The sequence below is a fragment of the Pteropus alecto genome, unplaced genomic scaffold (genome assembly GCF_000325575.1).
Source record: "Pteropus alecto unplaced genomic scaffold, ASM32557v1 scaffold12, whole genome shotgun sequence".
Taxonomy (NCBI): Eukaryota; Metazoa; Chordata; class Mammalia; order Chiroptera; family Pteropodidae; genus Pteropus; species Pteropus alecto.
The window spans coordinates 9,174,258-9,199,196 of record NW_006432669.1 but is presented as its reverse complement, the minus strand read 5'-3'; the positions used below and the strand labels follow the sequence as shown (position 1 = coordinate 9,199,196).

Here is a 24,939-nt window from a genome sequence, read left to right as displayed (position 1 = left end):
AGTTCTACTGCCTCTTCCTCTCCAAGGATAACATTTCCAGGTGTTTCTATTGTTTCAAGTCTTGACTTAATTTTAATCTGAAGCTAGGAGGGAGAAAATCAAGCAAGTCCTGAGTGTGAACCCTTTAGAGATGGCCCATAGTGGATCCTGCTTCTCCCAGAGAATCAGGTCACCTGCAGTAAAATGGCAAGACTGTGTGGCTCATAGCAGCTTTGCGGGCCATGGAGTTAACATCTGGCTCTCTCTTGATCTTTCACACTTGTACCCTATCCTATAAAACACAAGCTAACCAGGGATGTGATGCTGTTTAACCAGGTGCCACACTGCAACTAAACCTAGAAAATGACACACCAGAACTTGTTTTTTTGGTTCGTAATAAAACAGTGTATCCTCACTAATATCCCTCATTTTACTCTTCTTCCTTTTCTATTAAATTTGTAACAAACTGTTAATTAAATGTCAATAATAAAACAAAAATATATAAAGTTTTAAAAGTTAAGATTTTATAAACACCTTTATTACTTTCATGAGTTTTACACATGAAAGTATATCAGAATTACAAAGAAATTTGTTTGACACTCCTTAAATTGTATTATATTGTACTGTGCTGTAGAAACACAAAGCACACACTTATTCAGGTTACTATTACTGCCTTAGCAGAATCAAATGTTGAGAGCTTCACTCTGCCAACATGTTCACATTCAAGTCAGTGGACGAGGTTGCTATTGAATGACCATCTGTGTTTTCTTCTTTTGTAATCTACAGCATGGGCACAATTCGCAGTATGCCACATGTCAGTTAACAGATATCACAAGAAAAACAATACCAGAACAGTTTTTTAATTTTTAATGCTTACAATCTTTAAAATTCAAAATAGCCCTTTTAATTTTCCAATGGACAGATTAGTCATTAACATTGAACTTCTTATTATAAAAAAATGAATATTGAAAATCTCTCTGTATGAGAAGTGTCAGTGCTATTCAAAAAGTTTTCCATTCCCTGTAATGTTATGCACCCATCCAAACTGTTAGAGAGACTAAATACTATTGGCATCTCTCCCCACTTATTTAGATCACGGGGATTCCTACCCATTCGATGGGCCTCGAGGGACTTTAGCTCATGCATTTGCACCTGGAGAAGGCCTGGGAGGAGACACACATTTCGACAATGCTGAGAAGTGGACTATGGGAAAGAATGGTATATATGCACAATTCACCATAACCTGGAAAATATTGTACCTTCTTCTGGGCCTCCATCATGAAACCTTGAGGTTCAACGTCCCAAGCCACCCTTTAACTAGGGGGGCTGGCTAGGAAAAACAAGTAAGCCAAAAATCCAAAAGGGAACACCATAAGGGAAAAGACCCACCCTCGGTCTCATGCTGTAGACTTGTCTGATCTCTGGTTCATAATCTCAAAAAGCAACCGTCCCCTCCTCGACACACCGCTCTTTTTTTTTTCAATGACATAGTATTTATCGTTTCTTACTTATACATTCAAAATGACCTGAAGGAATTGCTTCTCTCCCAAGAAGTGTGATGGGGGTGGGTATAAAAGTTCCAGAATATCATGCCTGTCATCTGAAAATCTTCAGTGTGAAATGTGTGTGAATAAAAAGGAGTAGGCTGTAATAGCAGAGAACTAGTAAAGTACTTGTGGCCTAAATCTATGTACTGTTGCCACTATTATCATTTTGCCACTATTAGCTCTAGTTAGATCCCTTTTTCATCAATCTGCCAAGCATCAGTGACAAGGAACAAAATGAGCTGATTTCCATTTCCTTTCTTCCAAACCTCAAACCTCCTAGCTAAAGGGGAAAGAACTAGACTAAAGTTAGCAAACTAAGTGACAGAATAACCTACCAACCTTTGAATAGTCCAGTTATGAAAAGAAAATGAGTTAACTGTGATTTGGGCATAAATTCTCCTGTAAATATGGAAGATATTGAAAATAAAACCCTGTGTTGATGCTGCCTTTTTCTCTCTCATATTGTCTAGGCTTCAATTTATTCACTGTCGCTGCTCATGAATTTGGCCACGCACTGGGCCTGGCCCATTCCACAGACTCCTCGGCACTGATGTACCCAACTTATAAGTACCAGAATCCCTATGGATTCCGCCTCCCCAAGGATGATGTGAAAGGGATCCAGGCATTATACGGTACAATCGCTACACTTCTTTGATGACTAACTCTGAAATTAACAGGCATTCAGTCTCCAACTTAGAGAAAGTATACTTTGCCAGGAGTTAACCTGCGGAGGTAAAGATGAAGCTAGAGACAGCAGCCCCAACTGTGTCCTCTTGTGAAGAGCTTATTTACCAGATATGAATATTGCTTTTTTCTAAGATGTGCAATTAAATTTTACGTCCTTATTCTAGAGTATATTGGTCCCTTGACAGCGATAGAAAATACAATCATTTGTCTGTTTTTTAAGTGTGTAGGTCAGGATTTAGACATTGAGAGAGAATGAATATATTTTATTGTTCATATATATGGTGCTTACCCATTTGTAGATAAGTGACCTTATTTTCCTAAAAACAGCAATTATGATAATAACTACACCACTCAGTTGTATAGACAATCTGCAATTTACAACAATGTCATGAGTCATCCCACACCATCCTCATGACCAGCCTGTGGGATGTGAAATGTTTTCCTCATTTGACAGCTGAGAAAGCTGAGACTCAAAGACAGTAAGTATCCCAAAATATTCAAAATTATCTCATGTTAACATTCTTTCACAGGTGGTAAAGGATTATTAGAAACTCTATATCAAATCTTCCTTAACAGAAAGACAAATACGTTAATTCATGAGAAGCAATCTTGATACATTCTTAGACTTGACACTTTTTTTTTTAATGGATAAAAGGCAGAAAAATCTAGAAACTGATTTTCCCTTCAGTCTCAGAGCCTGGTATTCAGCCTTTACTTTTGGAGCCTCTCCTCATTTTCTCAGCCTAGAAAAGGGCCTAGGGGCCCAGACCCCCCACGCCTTTCTACACGTCGGCCAGCCCATCTGGCTGTTTAGAAATGAGCACACACATGTGCAAACAGTCGTATTTCATCTGAGACATAAAAGACAAATTTTTTTCAAAGAAGTGTTTGGCCAGTTCTATCCACTTCAGAGAGGGGGTAGGTGATAGTTCTGCTCCTCCTTTGAGAAACAGTAAAAAGTACTGTGAATGTGTCCATTTTGGAAACTTGGCTCCAGAGTACCCAGTGGCAGGGCTCCAATGGAAAGCAATTCTCTTGGGTCACCAAGAAGGACTGAGCCCAAATACTTGCCTGCTGTTTATAGATTCTTGTGTATTGGAAACTCACCACCATTCTCATGGCTGCAGTCACTCAGTCAGGAGCTGAAGCATATCTTTTGACATGGCCATTTTTGCACAGGTGAACAAAATGTAAATACTTAGTTTTATATTGCCGGGGAGCATGCCCATCACCCACTCTTGACCACCTTGCCACTTCTGACCCTTAGCAGAGTGCTTGGCACCTAGTAAGTGTTGAAAAAAAGGTAGCACATTTCTGATCTGACCATTTTCCAGTTTCTGATCTTTTCCCAAAGCCTCACTCCACCTCACTCCGCCTCACAAGACTTAACCAAGAGCGGGGCCCTGCCATGGGCAATGGCTCAGGCAGCTGCAGATCATTTTTCTGTAGCTGGCAGATGGTCCTCAGGAGTGCAGAATGGGAGACGAAAACTCACCAGCCACTCTCCCAAGAAGCAGGCCCCTGTTTTACAAGAGGATTCACCAGAAGATATCTTTAAATAGTAAACACCTTCAGTGTACTTCAGTGCCACAAGAATTCTCTGACTTTCCTGAGTTCCTAATAAAAGGTTTATGCACAGTGCAGGATGCCCAAAAGTGGATGAAAATAATACAAAAACACATAAGAAAGTTATAATCTTATTGAGAACATAGAACTTAGTTACAAAGAAACCATAAGTGGCAACTTTTAAAATACATTTCTAATTTGGAATGCCTATCACTACCAAAGAAGTTATGTGTAATAATAAACAAATAGCTACCATTCTTTGAACATTTACTATATGCCAAACACTCTACGAAGTGCTTTTAGTAGAGTGAATTCTCACAAAAACCTGAGGTAGGTACTATTATTGCCCCTCCTATTTTGCTAATGAGGAAACCGAGGCTTCAAGAGGTTAAATTATTTGCCTGTTTATCACACAACTCAGCAACTAGTGAAGCTGGAATTCAAACCAAGGTCTGCCTGCCATCGACAACCATGCTCTTTATCGCCTTGTCAAATGAGGCGAAAGTGGGTTTCTGGAGCAGAAGTGTACAGACTCGAGATTCCTGGCAACATTTGACCACGTCACTTTGAATCCTAGGACCTCGGAAAACATTCCCGGGAAAACCCACTGTGCCCCACACCCCACCTCATAGTCCTTCCATCCCCGACCTCTGTGACTCCAGCTCATCCTTTGATGCAGTGACAATGCTGGGGAAGGAGCTCTTATTCTTCAAAGACCGGTAAGCCCAAGCCGAGCTTTAGACAACAAAGTTGTCCTAGAAGTGTGACAAAAATGATTTATAAACCTTTTTCATTCAACAGTGTCTCATCTTTCCATGTCAAAGAATTTTAATTTTCGTCTTCATTTTATATAAGTATATATATTCCAATGAATAGATATATCATTACCCAATTAGCCAACCCCATCCTATGAACATCTAGATTATTTCTCACTTTTAAAAATTAGGAACAGCTTAAACTGAATCTTTAACAATGGATCGGCATCCACTTTTCAAAAGCAAATTAGAACAGAGCCCAGAAACCCAGGTTTTAGCATCAGGCTAAGATAATTTAAATTCTGACCATGCTTCTTACTAATCAGGTGACCTTGGGCAAGCAATGTGCCAAAAACATAGCGAATGATCAATAAATATTTAGGAGTAGGAATCAAAAAATACGTACAATGGATTGAGGCTTAGAAACTTGGTGTATTCATTATTATTTACTTTTGTTGATTCTTTTATTAACGCTTATTATTGATTCTTTTTATTAACACTTATTATTGATTATTACCAAAAGTAAACTGAAATGGAATTAATAAACATTGGCCCAGGAGCGATTGGCAAGGCACAGAGCAAGAGAAGCCTGGAACACCATGCTACGTAATGCTGGTTTCATCTAAAGGATAAGGCTGTCAGATTTTACATTGCCCACATGTGTGCATACAGCTCTGGTTGAATGATAAAGAAATGAGATGCTAACCACAGTGGTTGTGATAGGGGCAAAAGAGACAATGCAGTCAAAGATATTACTCCCTTCCATGCAATTATAATTGTTTTCTTTGAAAAACAAAAAGGAAAAAGATGTTTAAAAACCCTCTATCTATCAAACTATGAACATTTAGTAATTACTTACTGTTAAGTAAATATATCTTTTGACAAAGTCTTGACTGCTGAGGGTAGCAACAAAATAGAAAAGGAGGCATAGATGCAAGAGATATTTAGAAATGAGTGGTTAAGAAGAGATACAGAAAAACAGATGGCTGACTAACATGCATCTGCTTGGTCATCACCTTCTCTTTTTCTCTTCTGTCAGATTTGATGACCTACTGTGGTAGGGCAGGTAATCCCAAAGAACTAGAAAGAGCTAGAAGGAGGACAGGGGCACTGGATTTGCCACTAACTCTCCATAGGAACTTGAATCCCTCTTTCTCCATTTTAAGATGAGGTGTTGTATGATATTAATAGTGACTTCAGTGTGCTCAGTACTTACCACCTGCACACTTTGTTATCAAATCCTTACAACTGCACTGTGAGGTATGAATTATTATTCTCTCTTTATAAGATCCAGAAAGGATAAGCAACTTGTTCAAGAGCACATTGCTAGTGAGGGGTGGAACTGGGACCCTCACCTACATTATCACATGGCAGGACCTGTGCTCCTAACTCCCTGCTCTACTGCCTCCAGAACTAGAATCCCATGACCCTATAGCTCTGATCCTCTCCCAGCTGTCACCAAAAGTCCCAAAGTGCTTGCTAAGCCTGGACAAAGAACAAAGAATTCTTTCAAGTCACAGCTACAATGGCAACCTGGGGGCCATTATGAAAGAGCTCCCAGTCTGTTCTCTCCCACCCACAAGACTGGAATTCCCCATCACCAACAACAGTCTGTTGAGACATTTCAAACTGTGGATGTAATAACCGCATGGTTTGTTTCCAAAGCAAAATGGAATGCAGTACCTTTTACAGTCACCATGAGATTGTTACACATTCTCCATATTGTACAAAGGCACATCAGTACATTAAAATGTTCTGTTTGAAGAGAAATAAACTTCAGCTACAATAAATTGAAAGTCACATATATATATTTAATTCACATATATTTATTCTTTATAATAGATGACAAAATATTGAAACTATCTCAGATTTCCTCAGGCATTTAGGGAAGAGAATAGGGAAATGACTGAATTACAGTCATACCAAAATTATATCTGCATCTCTCAGATTACTCTGGGTTTTACACAGTATCATTTAAAGGTAAAATCAAGAATATCAAAATCAGCTATAGGCCTTAGAAGAAAAATAACATTTTACAAATGGCGTAGTACAAAGTTTGATCACGTCTAACTTCTTCATTTTAGAGACAAGAAATCTAGGTCTCTCAGCCCAGCAAACCCTCCACTGCAACCCGGGTCTTCTGACTCCCAGTCCTGAGTCGATTCTGTCACTCACATAGAAAACTTTCTGACTATGCCCCAAGGGGAGCACTAAATTTTCACTTGAGTGAACTTATGCCTTTCGACTGGTATGCATCTGAGTTAGTTAAAAAAAAAAAAGCACTCAGGCTGCCCTTGGCCTGCAGGTCCTATTAATAGCCACAAGGAGGAGGATGTTCTTAGACTATTGAAGTTTCCCATAAATGTTTGATAGGCAACTCCAAATTCTGTTTTATTTTCAAAATAGGATTCTCTTTTTTTAGATAAAGCTGTCAATCACTTTCACACTTTGAAAGATGTTATGTATCTTAGAGAGCAAACAAAGACATTTTTGAGAGTATGCAAGCAGGAACTGAAGAGAAAGGTGAATGGAAAAGGCACTCTGAAGGAGTCACCAGCAGGACTTGGACACTAATTTGGTGAGGAGAACAATGGAAAAGAAAGAGTCAAAAGTAGTAGCAGCATCCATGTAGATAGGAAAATCAGGATTTGTGGGGCACATGAAGCAAAACTAAATGTTAGGTGTGTCAAATTTCAGGTGGTGACGATTCTTGTGAGGTTTTACAGGAATAAGCTAGTACTCAGAGGAGAGGTCATAGTTAAAGGCTTCATAGGGTGTGGGATCTCCCACATAGAAGAGACAGTTAAAGATTTGAAAATAAACTCTAATAATAATGATAACTGACAGTTCATGATCATTTATAGTGCTAAGCATTTAATAGACACTTATTCATTTAATCCACACTTATTATCACGGCTGGAATTGTAACCTAAGTCTACTTGACTCAGAGACAGGTAGAGCCCCAAATAAATTAGAGAAAAGAGGCTTTTTTTTTTTTTTAGGTGAATAACAGTGGAAATGCTGCCAGAAGTCACCAGAAAACTGAAGAAAAGGGACTGACTGGCCAGGATAATTAAGGAATGTAGTTTCAGTGGAGTAGTGAGGAAGGAAGCCAGTACATATGGAATGAAAGAACAATTTGTGGGGAGCAAATGGAGATGGTAGATACAGATCGTTCTGTTGAGAATCTTATTGATAACGAAGGAGGGTAAGTCAAGATAATAGCTGGAAGAGGCATCAGGGTCAACTGTGGGAAGGAAGGACAGTAAACTCAGTAACCACTACTATGAGACAGTATGTTTGGAATCTAGCATTTCCCATAGTTCCGTGGGCTTGAGGGAAGCCAGCACAACTGAAGCAGAAGTCTTCCTCCTTCACAGTCTGGAGATGTGTCTTTTCTATAAGGCTGCATCATTGAAAGTCAACAAATGGCATTGTATTTACTTAGGCAGATTCTATTATGTATTAAGAATTCGGACAAAGAGGCAGAGAAGGTGCACTAAAAACTCTGACTCATTTCTTCTGAACTCCCCCCTGGCTGAGGATGAGGACCTTCACGTATTCACAGGTTATGGCTTATTATCTCCTCAGAGGGTTACAAACGCTGAATTTAAGGGTACTATGCTTTGACTATTTTTGACTGTCTCACCATGAGTTTTTAATTTTACAAGCTATATTTTGCTTGGACTCAGTGAGATGGATGATGTTTGGTTGATTTCTTGGCCTCTAAAGTATTCTGATATAAGCAATTCTGGTTAGTGAACCCCTCAAAATGAACGGCTTCTCAGCTAATGATGTAACAGTTTATACTTCAAAGTTTCTAATGACAGAAATATTTTATGTCAGGGAGACAAATTTAGAAGAAAACTTAGCTATTTGATAATACTCTAAGTTTAAGTTTTACATATCATCAATTAATAAATTTGTAGAGGGAAACATGTCTTTTTTTAAGTACCTAAAAAAATTGTAAAATTAGTCAAGAGTTTATAAAATGCTTTCATATGTATTATCTCAATTGATCCTTTGAAGTATTAGCGGAAACATTATTAATGTTCTCCGTCTTATTTGACAGAAGGAAATTGAGTCTCAGAAAAAGTAAGCGACTCACATGAGGTCACATGTCCAATGATAAACAAGGTTTCAAGCACCCTTTGCTTCTCTTACTGCACCACATTGACCAATCTCAGGGGAGAGGAGCAGCAGTTCAATTGTGAGCATCAATAAGATAGGAAGAAGAAAAATACCTCTTTCCCATCAAAGTAGGAAGACAGAGAAGAACAAAGTCAAGGAGAGGAAAGGGTTGAAAAGGATGAAAAATCGTGCTGAATTATCTTGATAGTCCAGCAAACAGGAGGTGAAGGCATCTCCTGAAAATGAACGACTGATGGGATCAGCTTAGGAAAGTGGAGAGTCAAGATAGTTGGGTATTAGAAAAAAAGAAAAAAAAAAGTTTAACATAGATCGAGTCCCAAGATGTACCAGGCACTATGCTAAAAGATGAGTAAAACATGACCCTGCCCCCAAGAAGTTCACAGGACTGACAAAGAGCTGCAAGAAACCAGGCGAAGGTTACCAGTGACCTAATCTCAAACTTAATGAATCAGTCACTGTTCTTTAGTAAAAGGGAATGAAAATTCCAGAGAATATGAAAATCAATGATCAAATAAGTTCCACTCAACCCTCTGGCACCCATTTATTTTGCTAACAAATATTTACTGAGCCCTGACTATGTACCAGGCACAGTGCTGGCTCCTGGGTACACAAAGATAACAGTGCAGCTACATATCTAATCAGCAGGTCTATAATATCAATAAATTCCATTGTTTTGCCTTCTTTATCAAAGATCAGATTACAGACCATTGATATGATCTGTTTGTCTGTTTCTATTACTGGTTACAATACATCCTGCAGCTATTCTTTTCTAACAAGCTCATAGTTTTTTTTTTTTTTTTTGGCTTATGTTTTAAATCCATTTACAGATGTATTATAAGGTTACTTACTGTATTCTTTTTTATTAATTTTAATTCATTTATTATTGTAATCTATAGCTCTAAGATTGTAAATCCTCTAAGTATGTGTTCTGTTGCTTTATTACCCACCAGACATAGTTTTTCTTCATTAGTTACTGAAAATTTTCATGATTATAGATTCCTTTTAGAATTTGTGATACTTTATATAAATGATGGGTAGAGTTTATTTCTACCTTATGCATTCAGTGTATACATTATATTATATTCTAACAACAGTATTTAAACCAGGGTTTCTCAACTTTGGCACCACTGACATTTTGCCTAGATAATTCTTTGTTGTGCAGGCTGTCCTGTGCATTGTAGGATGTTTAGCAACAGCCATAGCCTCTACACGTTAGACTCAGTCCCAGTTGTGACATCAAAATTGTCACTAGCGTTGCCTAATGTCCTCTAGGCACAAAATCATTTTTGATTTAGAATGACTAGTCTACCTCTATTTAATCCTCACAATACCCACGGCATCCTAAATTTGGGTTTATTTAGTAAGGAATTTAAGATTCTACCACCAGTAAAAATTTCCAAATGTATCTTTTGAGTTTGCCTGCACCCTTAATCACTATGCTTTACTACCTTCCATATTGAATCATTCGAGACATCAATGTCTTGTAATTTCAAATAAAAAATAGGGTTCAGTTTTGCCTAGAGTCACTTGTTGATTTTTAAATGAGAAATGAAAGGAAACACATCCCAGCTTCAGGTGCCTGGGAGAAAGTCAGCTGTACCTCATCAGAGACATAATTCAGACAGAGCCCAGTTAAGTGAGGATGTATCTGCTCCCCCTCCAGCCTGCTTTCCCTTCTTCCTCATCCCCACCATTATAATCTCCAGAAATGCACACTTCATGTCTTAGTAGGTATCTAGCACAGTGACTTGAACGGAATCAGCATTTCAGAACTACATATTGAATTAAATTAATTGGAAAACACTTATTTTTCACAATCCTATTCAAGTTCCCAATTAGTCCATTGTTTTTGCCTCCCTTATCAAAGATCAAATTATGGACTATTGACATGATCTGTTTATCTATTTTTATTATTGGATTCTTCTGGATACCCAAACCTGTGCTCATTTTGTGGTGGAGAAAAAGGAGCAGAGGAAAACTGTCCCTCTTGCCTTCAGAAAAAGCTAGGTTTGACTAGACAAGTTATAAACAAAGAAAAACCAAACATCACAAGGCTGAGAATGAGCAAGTAGATAAGATAGGGTATGTAATGAAAATCAAGACAACTGAAGTCTAATTCAGGTCTATCTCTTCTTAACAACCAGATGAAATATGGACCCATAATCCTTTCTTGTTCTCAGTTTTTCATCTGGTAATACATGTGTTCTAGGTAAGGCTGTGATGTATAGGGCCTGGGGCCAGGCAGTATACCCTAAATTGACTCTTGCCAATTGTGTGTGGTGTATGGTGGGTGTCCAATGAATGGGTAGTTAAGGCCAAGGCAAATAATAATTTTTATAATTATAAAATATAATATTTATAATGCACTTTCATATATATTGTCTCCATTGATCCTCATAATGTTCTCATGAGATAGGCCAGGTATTATTATTTGCATTTAAGAGATGATAAAAATGAGGCTTAGAGATGCTGGTCAGTTGGAACTCTAGCCTACCTCTAAGTGAAATGGGGTACCACTGTGTGTTCCCAGAACATCATGAATTTAACTCTTTTAGAACTGATGATCACTCTGAATTAAAATTGCCTCATTACTTATCTGTCTCTACTACTAGATTGTAAGCTTCTTGATGGCAAGGCCTGGATCTTGTTCAATGTTTCATTCTTGATGTTCCATAAATATTTGTTAAATTAACTGAATAGGAAAACTCAACATAAGATTTGAGGAATTCCTACACTAACTACATGGAAAGTTAAATGTCAAAACTTTATTACATTTTCTCTGTCCACGAATAATTTTCTGTATTGATTCTACCTTCCATGGAGTCAAGTAAACTATTCATATTTTATAAAATTATTTTTAGCTGCAAAAATCAAAATGGACCATATTTACATTGAAAGTTTCAGCCCACAACCATCACGTATACTGCCATAATTTTATGGAAATAATGTTGGAAAAGTAGATGCATGAGTTGCTAAACTTTAAGTTAATTTGTGTGTTACCAGATTTTCTGTTAATTGGCTATCAAGTTAAAAAATACAAACATTTTCAATAGATAAGTATATATGCAACATGATAATTTATAATTGTCAACGTTTTTACTGTTTTTACTGGGAATAATCAGCATCTCCCAACCACAAAGTTTGTATAATATTCATAATGTTTACCTGGATCATATTTATCTTTGTGAGATTTTAATTTTTTAAAAATCGGACTAGAGAAGGGAAATTTGTATCAAATGATATTTCAAATAGGAAGGTGCACAGCTTGAATGTGTAAATCACTGATGTCATTTCCTTGCTCTATCCATCAATATTTTCACTATCCTTAAATAAATGAAGCAAAAGGGATTGTAAAGATGCTTAGAAAATAAAAAAGGAGAAGAAACTGTCTACTAAGCTCAAAAATCTGCGTTCTTAAAAACAAGACAAGTGCAAGAGGCGTTTAGAAATGGCCTCTAAAGTGTGGCTTGCAGTACATTTCAGTCCAAGTTCAATTTAAGATCTAAATCAACCCTTGATCTTGATTTGTTTTGGATTGCCCAATAGGATTTTCTGGCGTCGGCAGGTTCACTTGATGGCAGGGATCCGGCCCAGCACCATTACAAGCTCCTTCCCCCAGCTTATGTCCAATGTGGATGCAGCTTACGAAGTGGCTGAGAGGGGCACCGCTTACTTCTTTAAAGGTACCCTAGAGATCCACAGAAAAGAAAATGGCAGGGTGCAGAGCCCAGGGTACTTGAAACATCTGGCACTGTCTGTGTCTCTTCAATGATCGTGGAGTGTGCTTCGGTCACCTCCTCCTCAGGTTAGGTATGAAATGCCACCCCACTATATTGTAACAATGACAGAATTGATGATGACTATCTCAATCATGGCTTTCTCAGATCCAAACCTTTACCCTAGAGAGGCTCCACACTGAGACAGTGCCCAGGGAGCTAGAAACAAGGACCTCTATCAGAGTGACATGGCATATGTCCTGAGAGCCTCTAATTAACAAAAGCCCACATGGAACCCAGTGTGAGGAAAACAATATCCTTGCTTCTATGCCAGCGTGTTTTATTTTGTTTTGTTTTATTTGTGGTGGAGAGATGCCTTTGGGGCAAATTTTAAGTCTTTTGCTGAATTGAATAGCTAGAGGCTTATATCTCCTGTTGGGTTATAGCCATGGCAAATATCCCAGAAACTAGCCCCATTTATGATCCTTCACAGAAATGCTCACGAGTGAAGTGCATTGCTAAGTGGTACAGTTTTTGTAAACTTTAACTTCTGTTTTCAGGCCCCCACTACTGGATAACAAGAGGATTCCAAATTCAAGGTCCTCCGCGGACTATTTATGAATTTGGGTTCCCAAGGTATGTGCAGCGAATAGATGCTGCCGTCTATCTCAGGGATACGCAGAAGACCCTTTTCTTTGTGGGAGATGAATATTACAGGTATGGATTTTCTCCTTTTGATTGTCCAGATGTATTCAATGAGAAAGAAAAAAACCTTTTGCAGAAATGAATGCAAGGCAAGTTTGCAATAGGCCTAGTGACTCTTCTTGGCCACTGGGGTGCCATTTACTGATGGTCGACACTATCTTCAAAGATATGGAACCATCCAAATGATAAGCGAAACATTAATTCAATGATCCTATTCTTTGGTCTCTAGGACACCAAACATCCTGATCTTTCAATGCACTCATTAATTGGACCCCCAGTGACCTAAAAGAGTGGATGCAGCATCCCCAAATACACTGGGAATGCCTGAGGGGAGAACTGGTTCCCTGTTATGTGAGTACCAATGCATTCCAGAATACGCTGTGATTTTGTGCAAAATGAACGTGTCATGACTGTGGGGATCTTTAGAGGAAAGTTCTGCTAAAAGGAAAAGGCCTTGTTACTAAGTTTTTCTATCCTACCTAGAACATGAAGATTCTTCTTATCCAAAGTACTTCATGGATAATTTACATGCCTGTCTTGCAGAAGGTTATCATAAGCAGATCTGAATAAGATGTCATATGTCATTCAATCACAGCACACAAGGTCACACCTCATTGCACCTATTGGGTTTCTATCTTTAATTGATTCATGTTGAAGGATGACTGCAGCTCTTTTCCAAGCTCTGCCTCTGCACGCCTCCCCTTGATTCTCGATCCTCACTTTGGCATTGCTTGTTTTTCTGAACTTCAAAAGAGAGAAGCAAAAGCAGATTCTAAGCAGGCGACTATGCCAAATAACAGGCTTACAATAGGGTTTAGTTGGAAGCAGGAGAGCACCTAACTTTGGTCTAAGGGTTTTTATTTTCTTTTATATCACCTACTTTTAATAACCATTTCTGCAGCATAAAAGAAATTTATAAATAAATATTTGTCATCATCTTCTGCCTGACTGATATTATCTTCTCCAATTTGGAGCTGAGAAAGTAATGAAAGAGGAGCATAGATATATTTCATGAAAAGGAACATTTATTTTATAAAATTGAATGCCCAACAAATGTGAACCCTGCTGACTGACTCTTCTGGGCCACTGAGAGCCCTGAAAGCATTGCTCAAAGTATCCTGTGATATTATGAGTTGTCACTTCCAGTGTGATTAACCCACTAAGCCAGCTATTTTTCTTTCAGAACTTCCTATTCTAAAGTGATAGTAATTTATTAAGCCCCTAATAGCTGCCAGGCAGATTCTCCAAAATCTTTCTTTAAGGTAAAGTAACTGTGATCGCAGTGCTGACATATAAGTAGATATTCAGAAACCCGATTCCCATTGCAAATTTTTAGACAATGAGATCAAGAGATACATGTATGAGCATACATGTGGGAGTGTAAGGGAATTTATGTTATGATTATTCAGTTAATTTTTCAAAGCTTCTTCAAGCCTGATTCTCATTGGGGGGAATTATCCATTCTCCCTACATTATTTCTCTTCTCCATTAATTGCCTGGTCTTTGGACTAATCCACCACTCACCAGCACCCAAAGGAAAGCACACACCTCCAGCCAGGTGGGATTGTGGCTTAACAGCCAACACAAGAAGCTTGGTGAAAGGCTTAAAATCCTCTGTAAATTTAAGCATGAGGAGGGAGAGGGTCTCTGATTTTAATGATGCCTGATGCTTCCTGCGGAAAAGATGCTGAACTTTTCCAACTGGGCCTCTGAGAGTATCTATTAAGGAAAAATCTTTAGTAATCTAGGTAAAACAGATTCATTAAAAAGTTGGTCTAGGGTACTAACTCAAATGTTAAAGAGCTCATTTTGCTGGTGAGGGAAGGAAACCATGATAGGCACTTTTAACATTAACCTTCCTAAGTTATTGAGAGTGTGAAGTGATGTAATGCGTGTAGACACCTAGCACAGTGCCTGGCTCATAGTGCATACTCAGAAAGAGTAACTGTTCCGTTGTAGTAGGAACTTGTAAAGTAATTAATAAATAATTGCTTTATAACTTGTGATAATTAACAAATGATTGTTTAAACCTCAATATTCCTCTGAGGGGCCATCCAGTCAAAGAGTTTCTTTTTTAAATACTAAAGGGCTCTGATCACCCTGAAATTACTGCTTTTGGCAAAGCATAGTCAATCCTTTCAACAATGGGAGTCTCCTACTTTACACACTTCAACACACACTGGTTTATGCACTAAGGAATAAGACAAACAGCCCCAAACCTACAGCTCAAAAGTTCAGAAAAAGCTATTGTAGCAGCTCTATTAACAGCCCCTCTGCCTGAATTCCACACACTGCATTTAGCAGGGCCTCACATTTATATCTTATTGTCGTGAGAAAGCTCTGTATCAGTTAGAAATTGCATTCAGCTGCTTGTAATAGACACCCAAAATATTATGACTTAAATATATAAAGGGTTTTATATATGTAAAATGTCTGAAGTTCAACAGATTTAGGGCTGATAAGGTAGCCTCATCCATGACCATTTGGAAGCCCAGTTCCTTCTAACATTTTATTCTGCTGTTCTTAACTCGTGGTTGCCATGAGATTCGAGGTGGCCAATGGATCTTCAGTCATTACATCTTCAGTCTAAGCAGGAAGAGGGAAGAAGCTGGGAGGAAAGGGCAAAGCAAAGGAGACAAGTGAGGTTATATAGGTAAAACATATGGCCACATTCGAAAATACAGAAGGCCACAGCCTCACGTTATAGACCAAGAATTTACTATATTTACATCCATCAATGGTGTGTTAGGACTTATTCCTTTAGTCATTCCTCAGGTTCTTCTTTGGTCCTCATGTTAGTTCAGTCTGTGTCACAAATAAAGATCCAACCAAGGGAAGAAAAGTCTCTGGATAAGCTTGTTAGGGAAATTCTCCATGAACTCCTAGAACTTGGGATCAGTTTTGGTGAATGAAGTTGCAATGAGAAAACTATTCAGCAACTTCCTCCACTGAGGATTGAGGGTTGGTTTGAAGCCAGGTTGGTTTCAACTCTAAGAATGAGAACCCACATGTGAGTACACTAGTAACTTACAGTGGGGCAGCCCCAGAGAACTACAAAGTGAAATCCAAAAGGGCGCTTAACCATGCTGAGGCCATTACATGTTACGAAATGACATACTGGTTAAACTCTACCACATGTCCAGTTACTTTTATTCCTTCCTTTCCTCTTTCTAGCAAGCCCCGATGATTCAGCAAGTTTTTCTTTCTATACATTACTTCTATCTCCTATGGCTAATTTATCCTGTAGATATTCTCCTTCGCCTACTGATAGCAGAGCAGTGGATACACCAAGCATTTTCTGGGGGTGCCATCAACTCCATCATTCTTTGAGATGGCCAATGTTTTCTGAATTTCATGTTAAGTGATTTGAAAATCTACAAGTCCCAGCTTTTTCCACCCCTAGGTCACTCTTTCTATACACACAAACCTGAGGCACAATTGATGCAAAGTATCCCAATCTCCCACATTTTCTCTTTCCTGAATGTCCCAGGAATACTGGAAATGGGTCTGTTTATTTAAGGATTTTATTGTTAGTCATCATAGAGAAATAAATAATAAGTAATAAAAATAAGAACAATGAGTAGAATTCAAAATCTTGTTTTTAATCATAAATTTTAAAAAATACATTACTAAACTACCACATTCAACCTACATATATTGGGCATACATATATGTCAGACTCTATTAGGAACTGACACCAAGAGAGGCACAGAGTTCGCTGTTTAACAGTATGAGCAGGAGTAAGAGAGAATGAAGCTCAACTCTAACAGCAATCATCTGGCAACCTGGATCACCTTTCTGTCTGTTTCATTACCTTCAAAATGGAGGTAGAAAAAGTATCTACTTCGTAGAGCTGTGAGAATGAAAGAAAAATGTGAAATGCCTGTCTTATAATAAATTCTTAATTCCTGTTGGGTGCTATTTATGCCCTCAGCAAGTCTTACAATTGAGAGTAGGTACATGGATAAATAATTAAGAGCAATTTAAGTGCCGTGATAAAAGACTGCGCAGGGATCGGTGGGGCAAAACAAAGAGGAAATTGCCAGGAAAGAATTCTTCAAGGAAGAAATGACTGAGCTTCATCTTGAGAGTTGAGTAGGAGTTTCCCAGTCAGGAGGGGAGAAGGGTGGGACTGGCTTCCAGGCAGAGAGAGTAATTGAAGCAAAGGCACTGAGGTGTGAAATAGCCTGTGTGTATGGGAAAAACCTGTAGAAGTTCACTATGACTAGAACACAGGCAATGAGAGATGTGGCCCAAGTTTAAGCAGGGTATAGATCATGGAGGATCTATGCTTTTCTAGGAAGATCAATGTTCATTGAATAGAAAAAAGAGATATCACTAAAAGTCTTAAATAAGGGAAGAACCCAATAAGATTTCTGTTATAAAAATATCATTTGGGCAGCAGTGTGACTACATTAGAGGGGACGAGATTGGGAGTCAGCAAACCGGCAAGGCCAAAAGGCAGTGAGAAACATTTTCAAAGTGTTCAAAGAAAAGCTATTTTTCAAGAATGAAGGCAAAATAAAGACATTCTCAGATAAACAAACAAACAAACAAAAAAAGATCAAAGAATTTATTGCTAGTACATGTGCCTTACAAGAAATACTAAAAGAAGTTTTTCAGGCTGAACACAAATATCACCAGGCAGTAACTCAAATCCACATTAAAAAAACAAAAACAAAAACAGAGTACCAGTAAATGTAATCATGTAATTATAAAAGGTAGTATAAGTAAATATATATTTCTTTTATTTTCTTCTCTTAACTGATTTTGAATTAACTGTATAAAACAATATGTATATAATTATATCATTGGGCCTATAAAATAAATAAATATATTTGTCAATAACAGCATAAAGGAGTTGGGTGGGAAAAAACTGTATTAGCCTAAGGAAATGATACCAGATAGTAACTCAAATTAACATAAACAAAAGAGAACCAGAAATGGTAAGTAAGAGGTTAATATAACAAATGCTATAAATATATACTTGCTCTTTTTTCTTCTCTCAGCTTCTTTAGAACACATTAAATTATATAAAATGGCAATTATAACAATATATTTTGGGAGTTTAACACATGGATGTAATATGTATGACAATAATACCACAAAAGAGAGGGGTAAGGAAAAAAATTATATAGGAATAATATTTTAACATCCCTCTAGAAATAAGTTAGTGTAAATCTGAAGCAGGTTATGATAAATTATGATGGATGTGGTATGCCCTATAGCAACCACTAAGGAAATAACTTTAAAAAATAGAGTGAAAAAATTATGAAAGAAGTTAAAATGGTGCATTAAAATTTTTTTCACTAATGCAAAAGAAAGCACTAAAGGGCAATAGAAGAACAAAAAGACATGTGAAACAGAAAACAAAAAGTAAAATGGCAAATATAAATCCAATTATATTAATAATGTTAAAATGTAAATAGATCAAAAATCTAATTGAATGGCAGAGATTATCACCATAGGAAAAAAAAGAAGATCCAACTCTATGCTATCTATAAGAGACATATTTTAGATTCAAAGATACAAATAGATAGAAAGCAAAAAGATGAAATATTTACACATATATATATTTCCACTCTGGAGACTTCTATTCAACATTGTACTGGAGGTTGTAACCATAGTAATTAAGCAATAATTAATGAAATAAATGGCATCCATATTGGAAAAAAAAGTAAAACCATCTTTATTTGCATGTCACATGATATTTTATATAGAAAAGCCTTAGTAATCCTTTTTAAAAAACCATTAGAACAAATATATGAGTTCAGCAAGTTTACAGAGTGTGAATATAATATGCAAAAATCAATTGTATTTCTATCCTTAGAAGAATATGAAATTCCTTAATGACGAATATGAAAATGAAGTTAAGGAAACAATTCCATTACAACAGCATCAAAAAGAAAAATAGATATAATTTTAACCAAAGAAGTTGAAAACTTATAATCTGAAAGTTACAAAACATCACTTAAAGAAATTAAACAAGATCTAAGTGGAAAGATAGCTCATGTTCATGTATTGGAAGCCTCAATATTTTTAAGATGGCAATGCTCCCCAAATTGATTTATAGACCCAACACAATCTCTATTGAAATACCACTGACTTCCTTGTAAAAACCATCAAGCTGATCTTAAAATTCATATGGAAACTGATAGGATCCAGAATAGACATAATATCTTGAAAAAGAACAAAGTTGGAAGACTCAGACTTCCTAATATCAAAACTTACTACAAAGCAACAGTAATCAAGACAATGTGATATCGACATAAGGATAGACTTATAGATCAATGAAATAAAATCGACAGTCCAGAAACAAACCCATATATCTATAGTCAGTTGATTTTTGACAAAGATGTTATGATCATCTGATGAGAAAAGAATAAAATTATGAAGTAAAGCAGAATTAAAGGATTAAACAAGCATTTCATTTTGTACATGTGAAATTTAACATGCTGGTAGGACCCAAGGATGAAAATGTCCAGAAGAAAGTTGGACATTTAAGTCTTAAACTCAGAGAATTTGGCTTTTGTCATCTAACCAGGTGCTAACTGAGGCCGTTGATATTCTTCCATGTTGTTACAAATTCTTTATTCCAAAATCTTCTCACAGTCATTTTCCTCATGGGGTCCTGGTTTCTGGATTCTTGTCTGGGATCGTACAGGGCAGCTTCTAACTCTTTTTTTTTCTTCCCTTCATTCTGACCACTGTTCTCTATGCCCTTCTCTGTCACAAAAGCACCTTCCTCCATAAAAGTCATGTGATTCCTGGCTAGAAGTGGATTATTAACGTCAAAGAAGATTCCAGATTTCTGTTTCACTAGAAAAATCTCCATGAAGAAACTTCCTGAAAACCTACATTTTAGATACCTAATCAATGAATTCCTCATTTTTGTCATCCTTTCTCATTTTTTAAAAGCTTTATTTAACAGACTCAACTCCTCATTCAGTACTTCAAATGAGGCAAAATAGAGTCAGTTTACCATTGACATACGATAGAATTCATTACAATCAAAACGCCAGAAATCTTACAAATCTAAGCTCTGAGCATAAAATTAAACAGCATTCAGACATTTTACCAAAAGAGTCTCAAGTCCTTAGATTTCCAAGGTGGAGAGTAAGATAATATACCTAAAAAACCACATTAGATATTCATGGCACTATAATATTGTTAGTAAACTTTAACTTCCAGTAATGGTTTATTTAATATCTATACCTATTAATCAATATTAAACAATGAAACAAATGCCCATAAAAGAAATAAACTTAGTTATAAGTCAGTCATTTTTAGTTGGTATTTAGGTTTCACAAATAAGACCTCAGTGATGAGAAAATATAAACAATGATTTTAGCAGGTACCTAGTATATAGTAGATTCACAATAAAAATTCATTTCTTTCCTTAATATTAAATTTGGCTAATATTTATTGATTGTTCATTATGTGTTAGGAATCACGCTGAGTATTTTCTTATATTCTTTCATTTTACCTTCTACCTTCTCAACAATCTTGAGAAGCAAGTACTGCTATCTTGATTTAACAATTAAAAACATCGCATTAGAGAGATTAAGTGATTTAGATCAAGGTCACGCAGCTTAAAAATAGTCTATCTGAGGTTGTTTTTCTTGTCTTCTGAATCCAAATCTAGAATTTCTTTCTGTTCACCATATATAGTCATTCTTCATGCACTTCACTATTTATTTTTTTACTGTCAATTAAAATACCCACACTTATGATACTCATCCTGTCATATAATTTCCTTTTCTTTTACCTTCATCAAAATCCTCAACATACCAGTAGACCTTCTTACTGGTATGTTAATCCCTTCCTTGCTAAATTCTCTGGACTACCTCCAATATTCTCTAGTCCTCCTTTCTCCACCTCTTCTCAACCTTCCCTGCCACTGCAAAATGTTATCCTGATAAGTGTGTTTAAAGATTAGGTAAAGATTAAACTTCTTGATGATTTAAGATCCCATATTGAATCACCAAGTCCACTTAACCTCATCCTAGCCAATCAGAGTCAGTGGTTCTTGGGGCCAAAATAAACTACAAAGTCTTATGGCTTGGGCCTGCCCTGAGTGTCTACATGCGCCAGGCACCTCTGTGTGTGTGTGTGTGTGTGTGTGTGTGTGTGTGTGTGTGTGTGTGTGTGTGTGTAAATTGTCTCTCCACTATTTTCTCTGAGCCCTTTTCTCTGATCACAGAGCCAGCAAAATAACGGAGTCAGAATTCAAACCCAGAGCCATCTAACTGTACATGTGCTCTGTGCTCCATAGCAGAAATCTTCAAAAATTTGTCCACAAACCAAGGGCTAGCTCATCACAAAATAAGAACAGCACAATATTGTACTTTTCAGGGAGTGGGGCTGTGTCAGTATAAAGACATCATTGGAAAGAACCATCTTTTATTCTGAGATTATGTTGTTTCAGCCTTTTTGGTTTTAAAGTTTCTTGTCTTTGTGAAATGACAAAATTAGGCGATAACTGTTTTTTGATAGTTTAATTATAATTTCTTGCTTGGTAAAATGAAAAGTAGGTAACCCAATGTTAGTTATTAAGCCATGTCTATATAATGTTTACATAAAAGGTTCAAATGAAATATTGTCATCGGCTAACCCCAAAATGGTGATTTGTGTGTCAGACTGATAGTTTGAAATAGCATTTATTGAAAGCAATACTCTTTTGAAAGCAATTACAAGATATATGAGGCGAGGGGGCAGAGAGCGGCTGACAGAATGGGAGAGCGACTGTTAATATGTAAGTGGTAGAAGAGATGGAGGAAAGAAACAGTAATTTTGCAGTTTTGCCAGACTTTGCCTAGGTTTTTATAAATGTGACTGAGAATTAAAATTCTTTTGAAATTTTATTTATATATAATATTATTACTTCCATTATCTTCTGAATAGATATACATAAGATTTTAGATGTCACCACCACCTATCTCAGAAAACTAAGCAGACAGATAAAAAGAAAATTTTCTTTTTCAGATTTTTTTATTAAATTAATAGTCATCATTTTCTTTTAAAACTTATTTTTGTGTTATTTAAACAGTTTCTCTATTCTCAGGAAATATCTTTGCTCTGTCCATTCTTACTTTCCAGACTTCTCCATCTAATTTAAGTATCATACAAGCAAACTCCTACTTGTAATAGGTTTCCCCACAAATATTCTTTAGTCAGTCACTTGTTTGGAACTGAGAACATATTTTGCCATAAAGCAATATAAGTGGTGATAAAGTTCTCAAAATCACTCGTAAATGTCTGTTTAAATACAAAAAAAAAAAGGTAAGGAGCTCTAATTATATAGCTCAACTTCAAATCCTCTATTCAGAGGGACAAAAGAGAGTAAAGACATGAAAGGCGTTCCACAATTTTTCCTGAGCATCAGGTCAACATGAGGCAAAGAATTCAAAATAGGTTGTTTTCTCTGGTATTCTCCTTCTGCGACTCTTCCTGGATCTCCAGACACGCCAAATGCCTCTTAGTGGCTTTGTCTTTTCTTTTGCATCCTGCTCCCCCAAAATTTTAGGCCTTAGGGTTATTTTCTCACTCCCTCTGACCAAAGTTTCCATTTCTTCAGTACAACTATCTCAGGGAAATAAGAGAAGAAAACAACCTAGTGAACAGATTAACATGTGAACAACCTGTACTTCCATTTTTAATAAAGGACCCCAGATTTCATAGTCTAGAACAAAGTGAACAAAACAAATCTAGGCCATGAGGGAGCCGGTGTGCCTCGGCTGTTCCCCTTTTTCTCCATTTTTTTCCTAACTGCACTCCTGATACCTTGCAATTACTCCTTCTGATAGTGTATGGGTGCCCTGTCCCTACACTGTTCTGGCACTTCTGGTGATGATGGAATACAGTAAATGGTTTCCATTTTTATTCGTGCTACAGTAACTCATAGCTCCAATTTCCCCCTTGATTTGCTGGAAGGTTCCAGTGCTTCTCTTGGAAAGGGAGTTTGGGAAAGTTAGCTTCCACTCCTCTCCACAAAGCTCAACCCTCAAGTCAGTTTCAGGCTGATGAGTTTCAGCTCGACTTCTTTCCCAATGTTTAACTCCTGCTCAGTATCATAAGAGATCTGTCCCCTGACCTGTGTCATTATAGCCACATGAGAGGCACATTTCAGGAGAAGATGGGTGTGATCTGTTGCCACAGGAAACTGCCCAGTGGCCCAGACACAAGGACAAATTGTCTGACCTTTGGATGGGAAAGGAGTTGGGTATCTACCCTGGGAATGTCATCATTGGGAGCTCTGTGTTGATGTAGAAGGGACTTTCTTACACTTTAAATGAAGTCTTCTTGAAGAGGTGAAAGTCTTCTCTGCCTTCATGCTGAACTCATACAAATCATGCTGATTCATACAAGTCAGTCTTTCTTACAAAGGGGTAACTTTGATCACAAAAAGATGTATTAACCAGTCTTCGGAGTTAATGCTGAATGGTGGTTGCTGATCCAGAAAAAGCTACCTAATCTATTGGATCAGTCATATAATCTTTCCAGGAAACAAAAGCAATTTTGTTCAATTAAATTGACTTGAAAAGCAAAAGCTCAGTTGTTCCAGATTTTCTTGCTTCTTATCTTAATCTATTGATTGTTCACACCTTTGTTCATTCATTGTGCATTATTTGTTCAATCCCACCTCTATGGGTACATAGCAAGAAGCCCATGAGTAAAAACCCCTATGAAGGACTTTCACCTGTTCAGTGAGCCAAGAAATTTATTCATGGGGTGGGTTGCGGGGCAGAGAGGGAGAGAGAGATGGAGAGAGAATAATTACAACAGTAAATAAAGCACTAAATATATATGTAGAGTTTCTTTTGAATGGCAATATGTTTTTTTAAATTATGAGAACATGTTTCTATAATACATAGAATAATTAATTCTAAGTAATCTATCTGATGATTTTTTAAAGAGACTGTTTAGAGCAAGCTAGTAGTCCCAGAATCTCTGAAACCTGGGAGAGTAGTGATAGAGAGTGTGTGTGTGCGTGTGCGTGTGCGTGTGCGTGAGCATGAAGTAAGTCATATAACCCTGGCTAAATATACCTGACCAGCATGGTATGATCTACGATCAATAAAAACCTCTTATTAATATTATTTACGAAATAATACTTCTTCCAGCTATGATGAACGAAAAAGGAAAATGGAAAAAGACTACCCAAAGAATACTGAAGAGGAATTTTCAGGAGTAAATGGCCAAATAGATGCTGCTGTTGAATTAAATGGTAGGTGTTTATATCAAAAATTTTCTTTGTGGAAATTGTAACAAGAAATCTGGGCTCTGCTTCAACATAACAGAAAATTGATTTTGATTTCCATTTTGATTTTGATTGTGGTTCTCTCTTTGCAAATGGAAAATTTTAAAGTGTAGCTTCAATCCATTAGTCAGCTACATTATAATGTCTATCTGGTCAAAATTACCATTCTCATCTTTATAATGCGCATACATACTCTCAACGTTTCCAGTGCCTTTCCCCACTCTATCACTGAACTCTTGAAATTCAACACATAGCTGACTTGAATTGAATTGAGTGGGTTGAATACATTTAATTAAATCTTTTGAATTAGTCATTCATTTTTCTGGAGTATATAGCACAGCTGGATACTTCAGAAATGCAAAGACAGTTCCAGATACGATCTCTGCTCTTGCAGAATGGGTAATATCTTTGGGAAATGCCCCTCCATCCAACACAGATGACATTACTAGAAAACAAGAAAATCTATAATTTGGTATTGAATTGTGGGGTAGTCTTCACAATAACAGCAAGAGATGATCTGAGAAAGTAAATATCAGAACCAGCATTTGTAGTTGGAAATTTCATGATGGGAC

General features: G+C 37.0%; 1 protein-coding gene across 1 annotated transcript in view; it reads left to right on the top strand.

The window, feature by feature from the left end:
- Positions 1–24,939, top strand: part of MMP20 (matrix metallopeptidase 20) — a 37,769-nt gene that overhangs the window by 11,917 nt on the left and 913 nt on the right. Inside the window, exons 4-9 of the mRNA XM_006907512.1 lie at positions 1,072–1,197; positions 1,997–2,158; positions 4,357–4,498; positions 12,233–12,369; positions 12,963–13,119; positions 24,231–24,334. Of these exons, the coding sequence (XP_006907574.1) occupies positions 1,072–1,197; positions 1,997–2,158; positions 4,357–4,498; positions 12,233–12,369; positions 12,963–13,119; positions 24,231–24,334 (828 nt within the window). The remainder of the gene's footprint in view (positions 1–1,071; positions 1,198–1,996; positions 2,159–4,356; positions 4,499–12,232; positions 12,370–12,962; positions 13,120–24,230; positions 24,335–24,939) is intronic.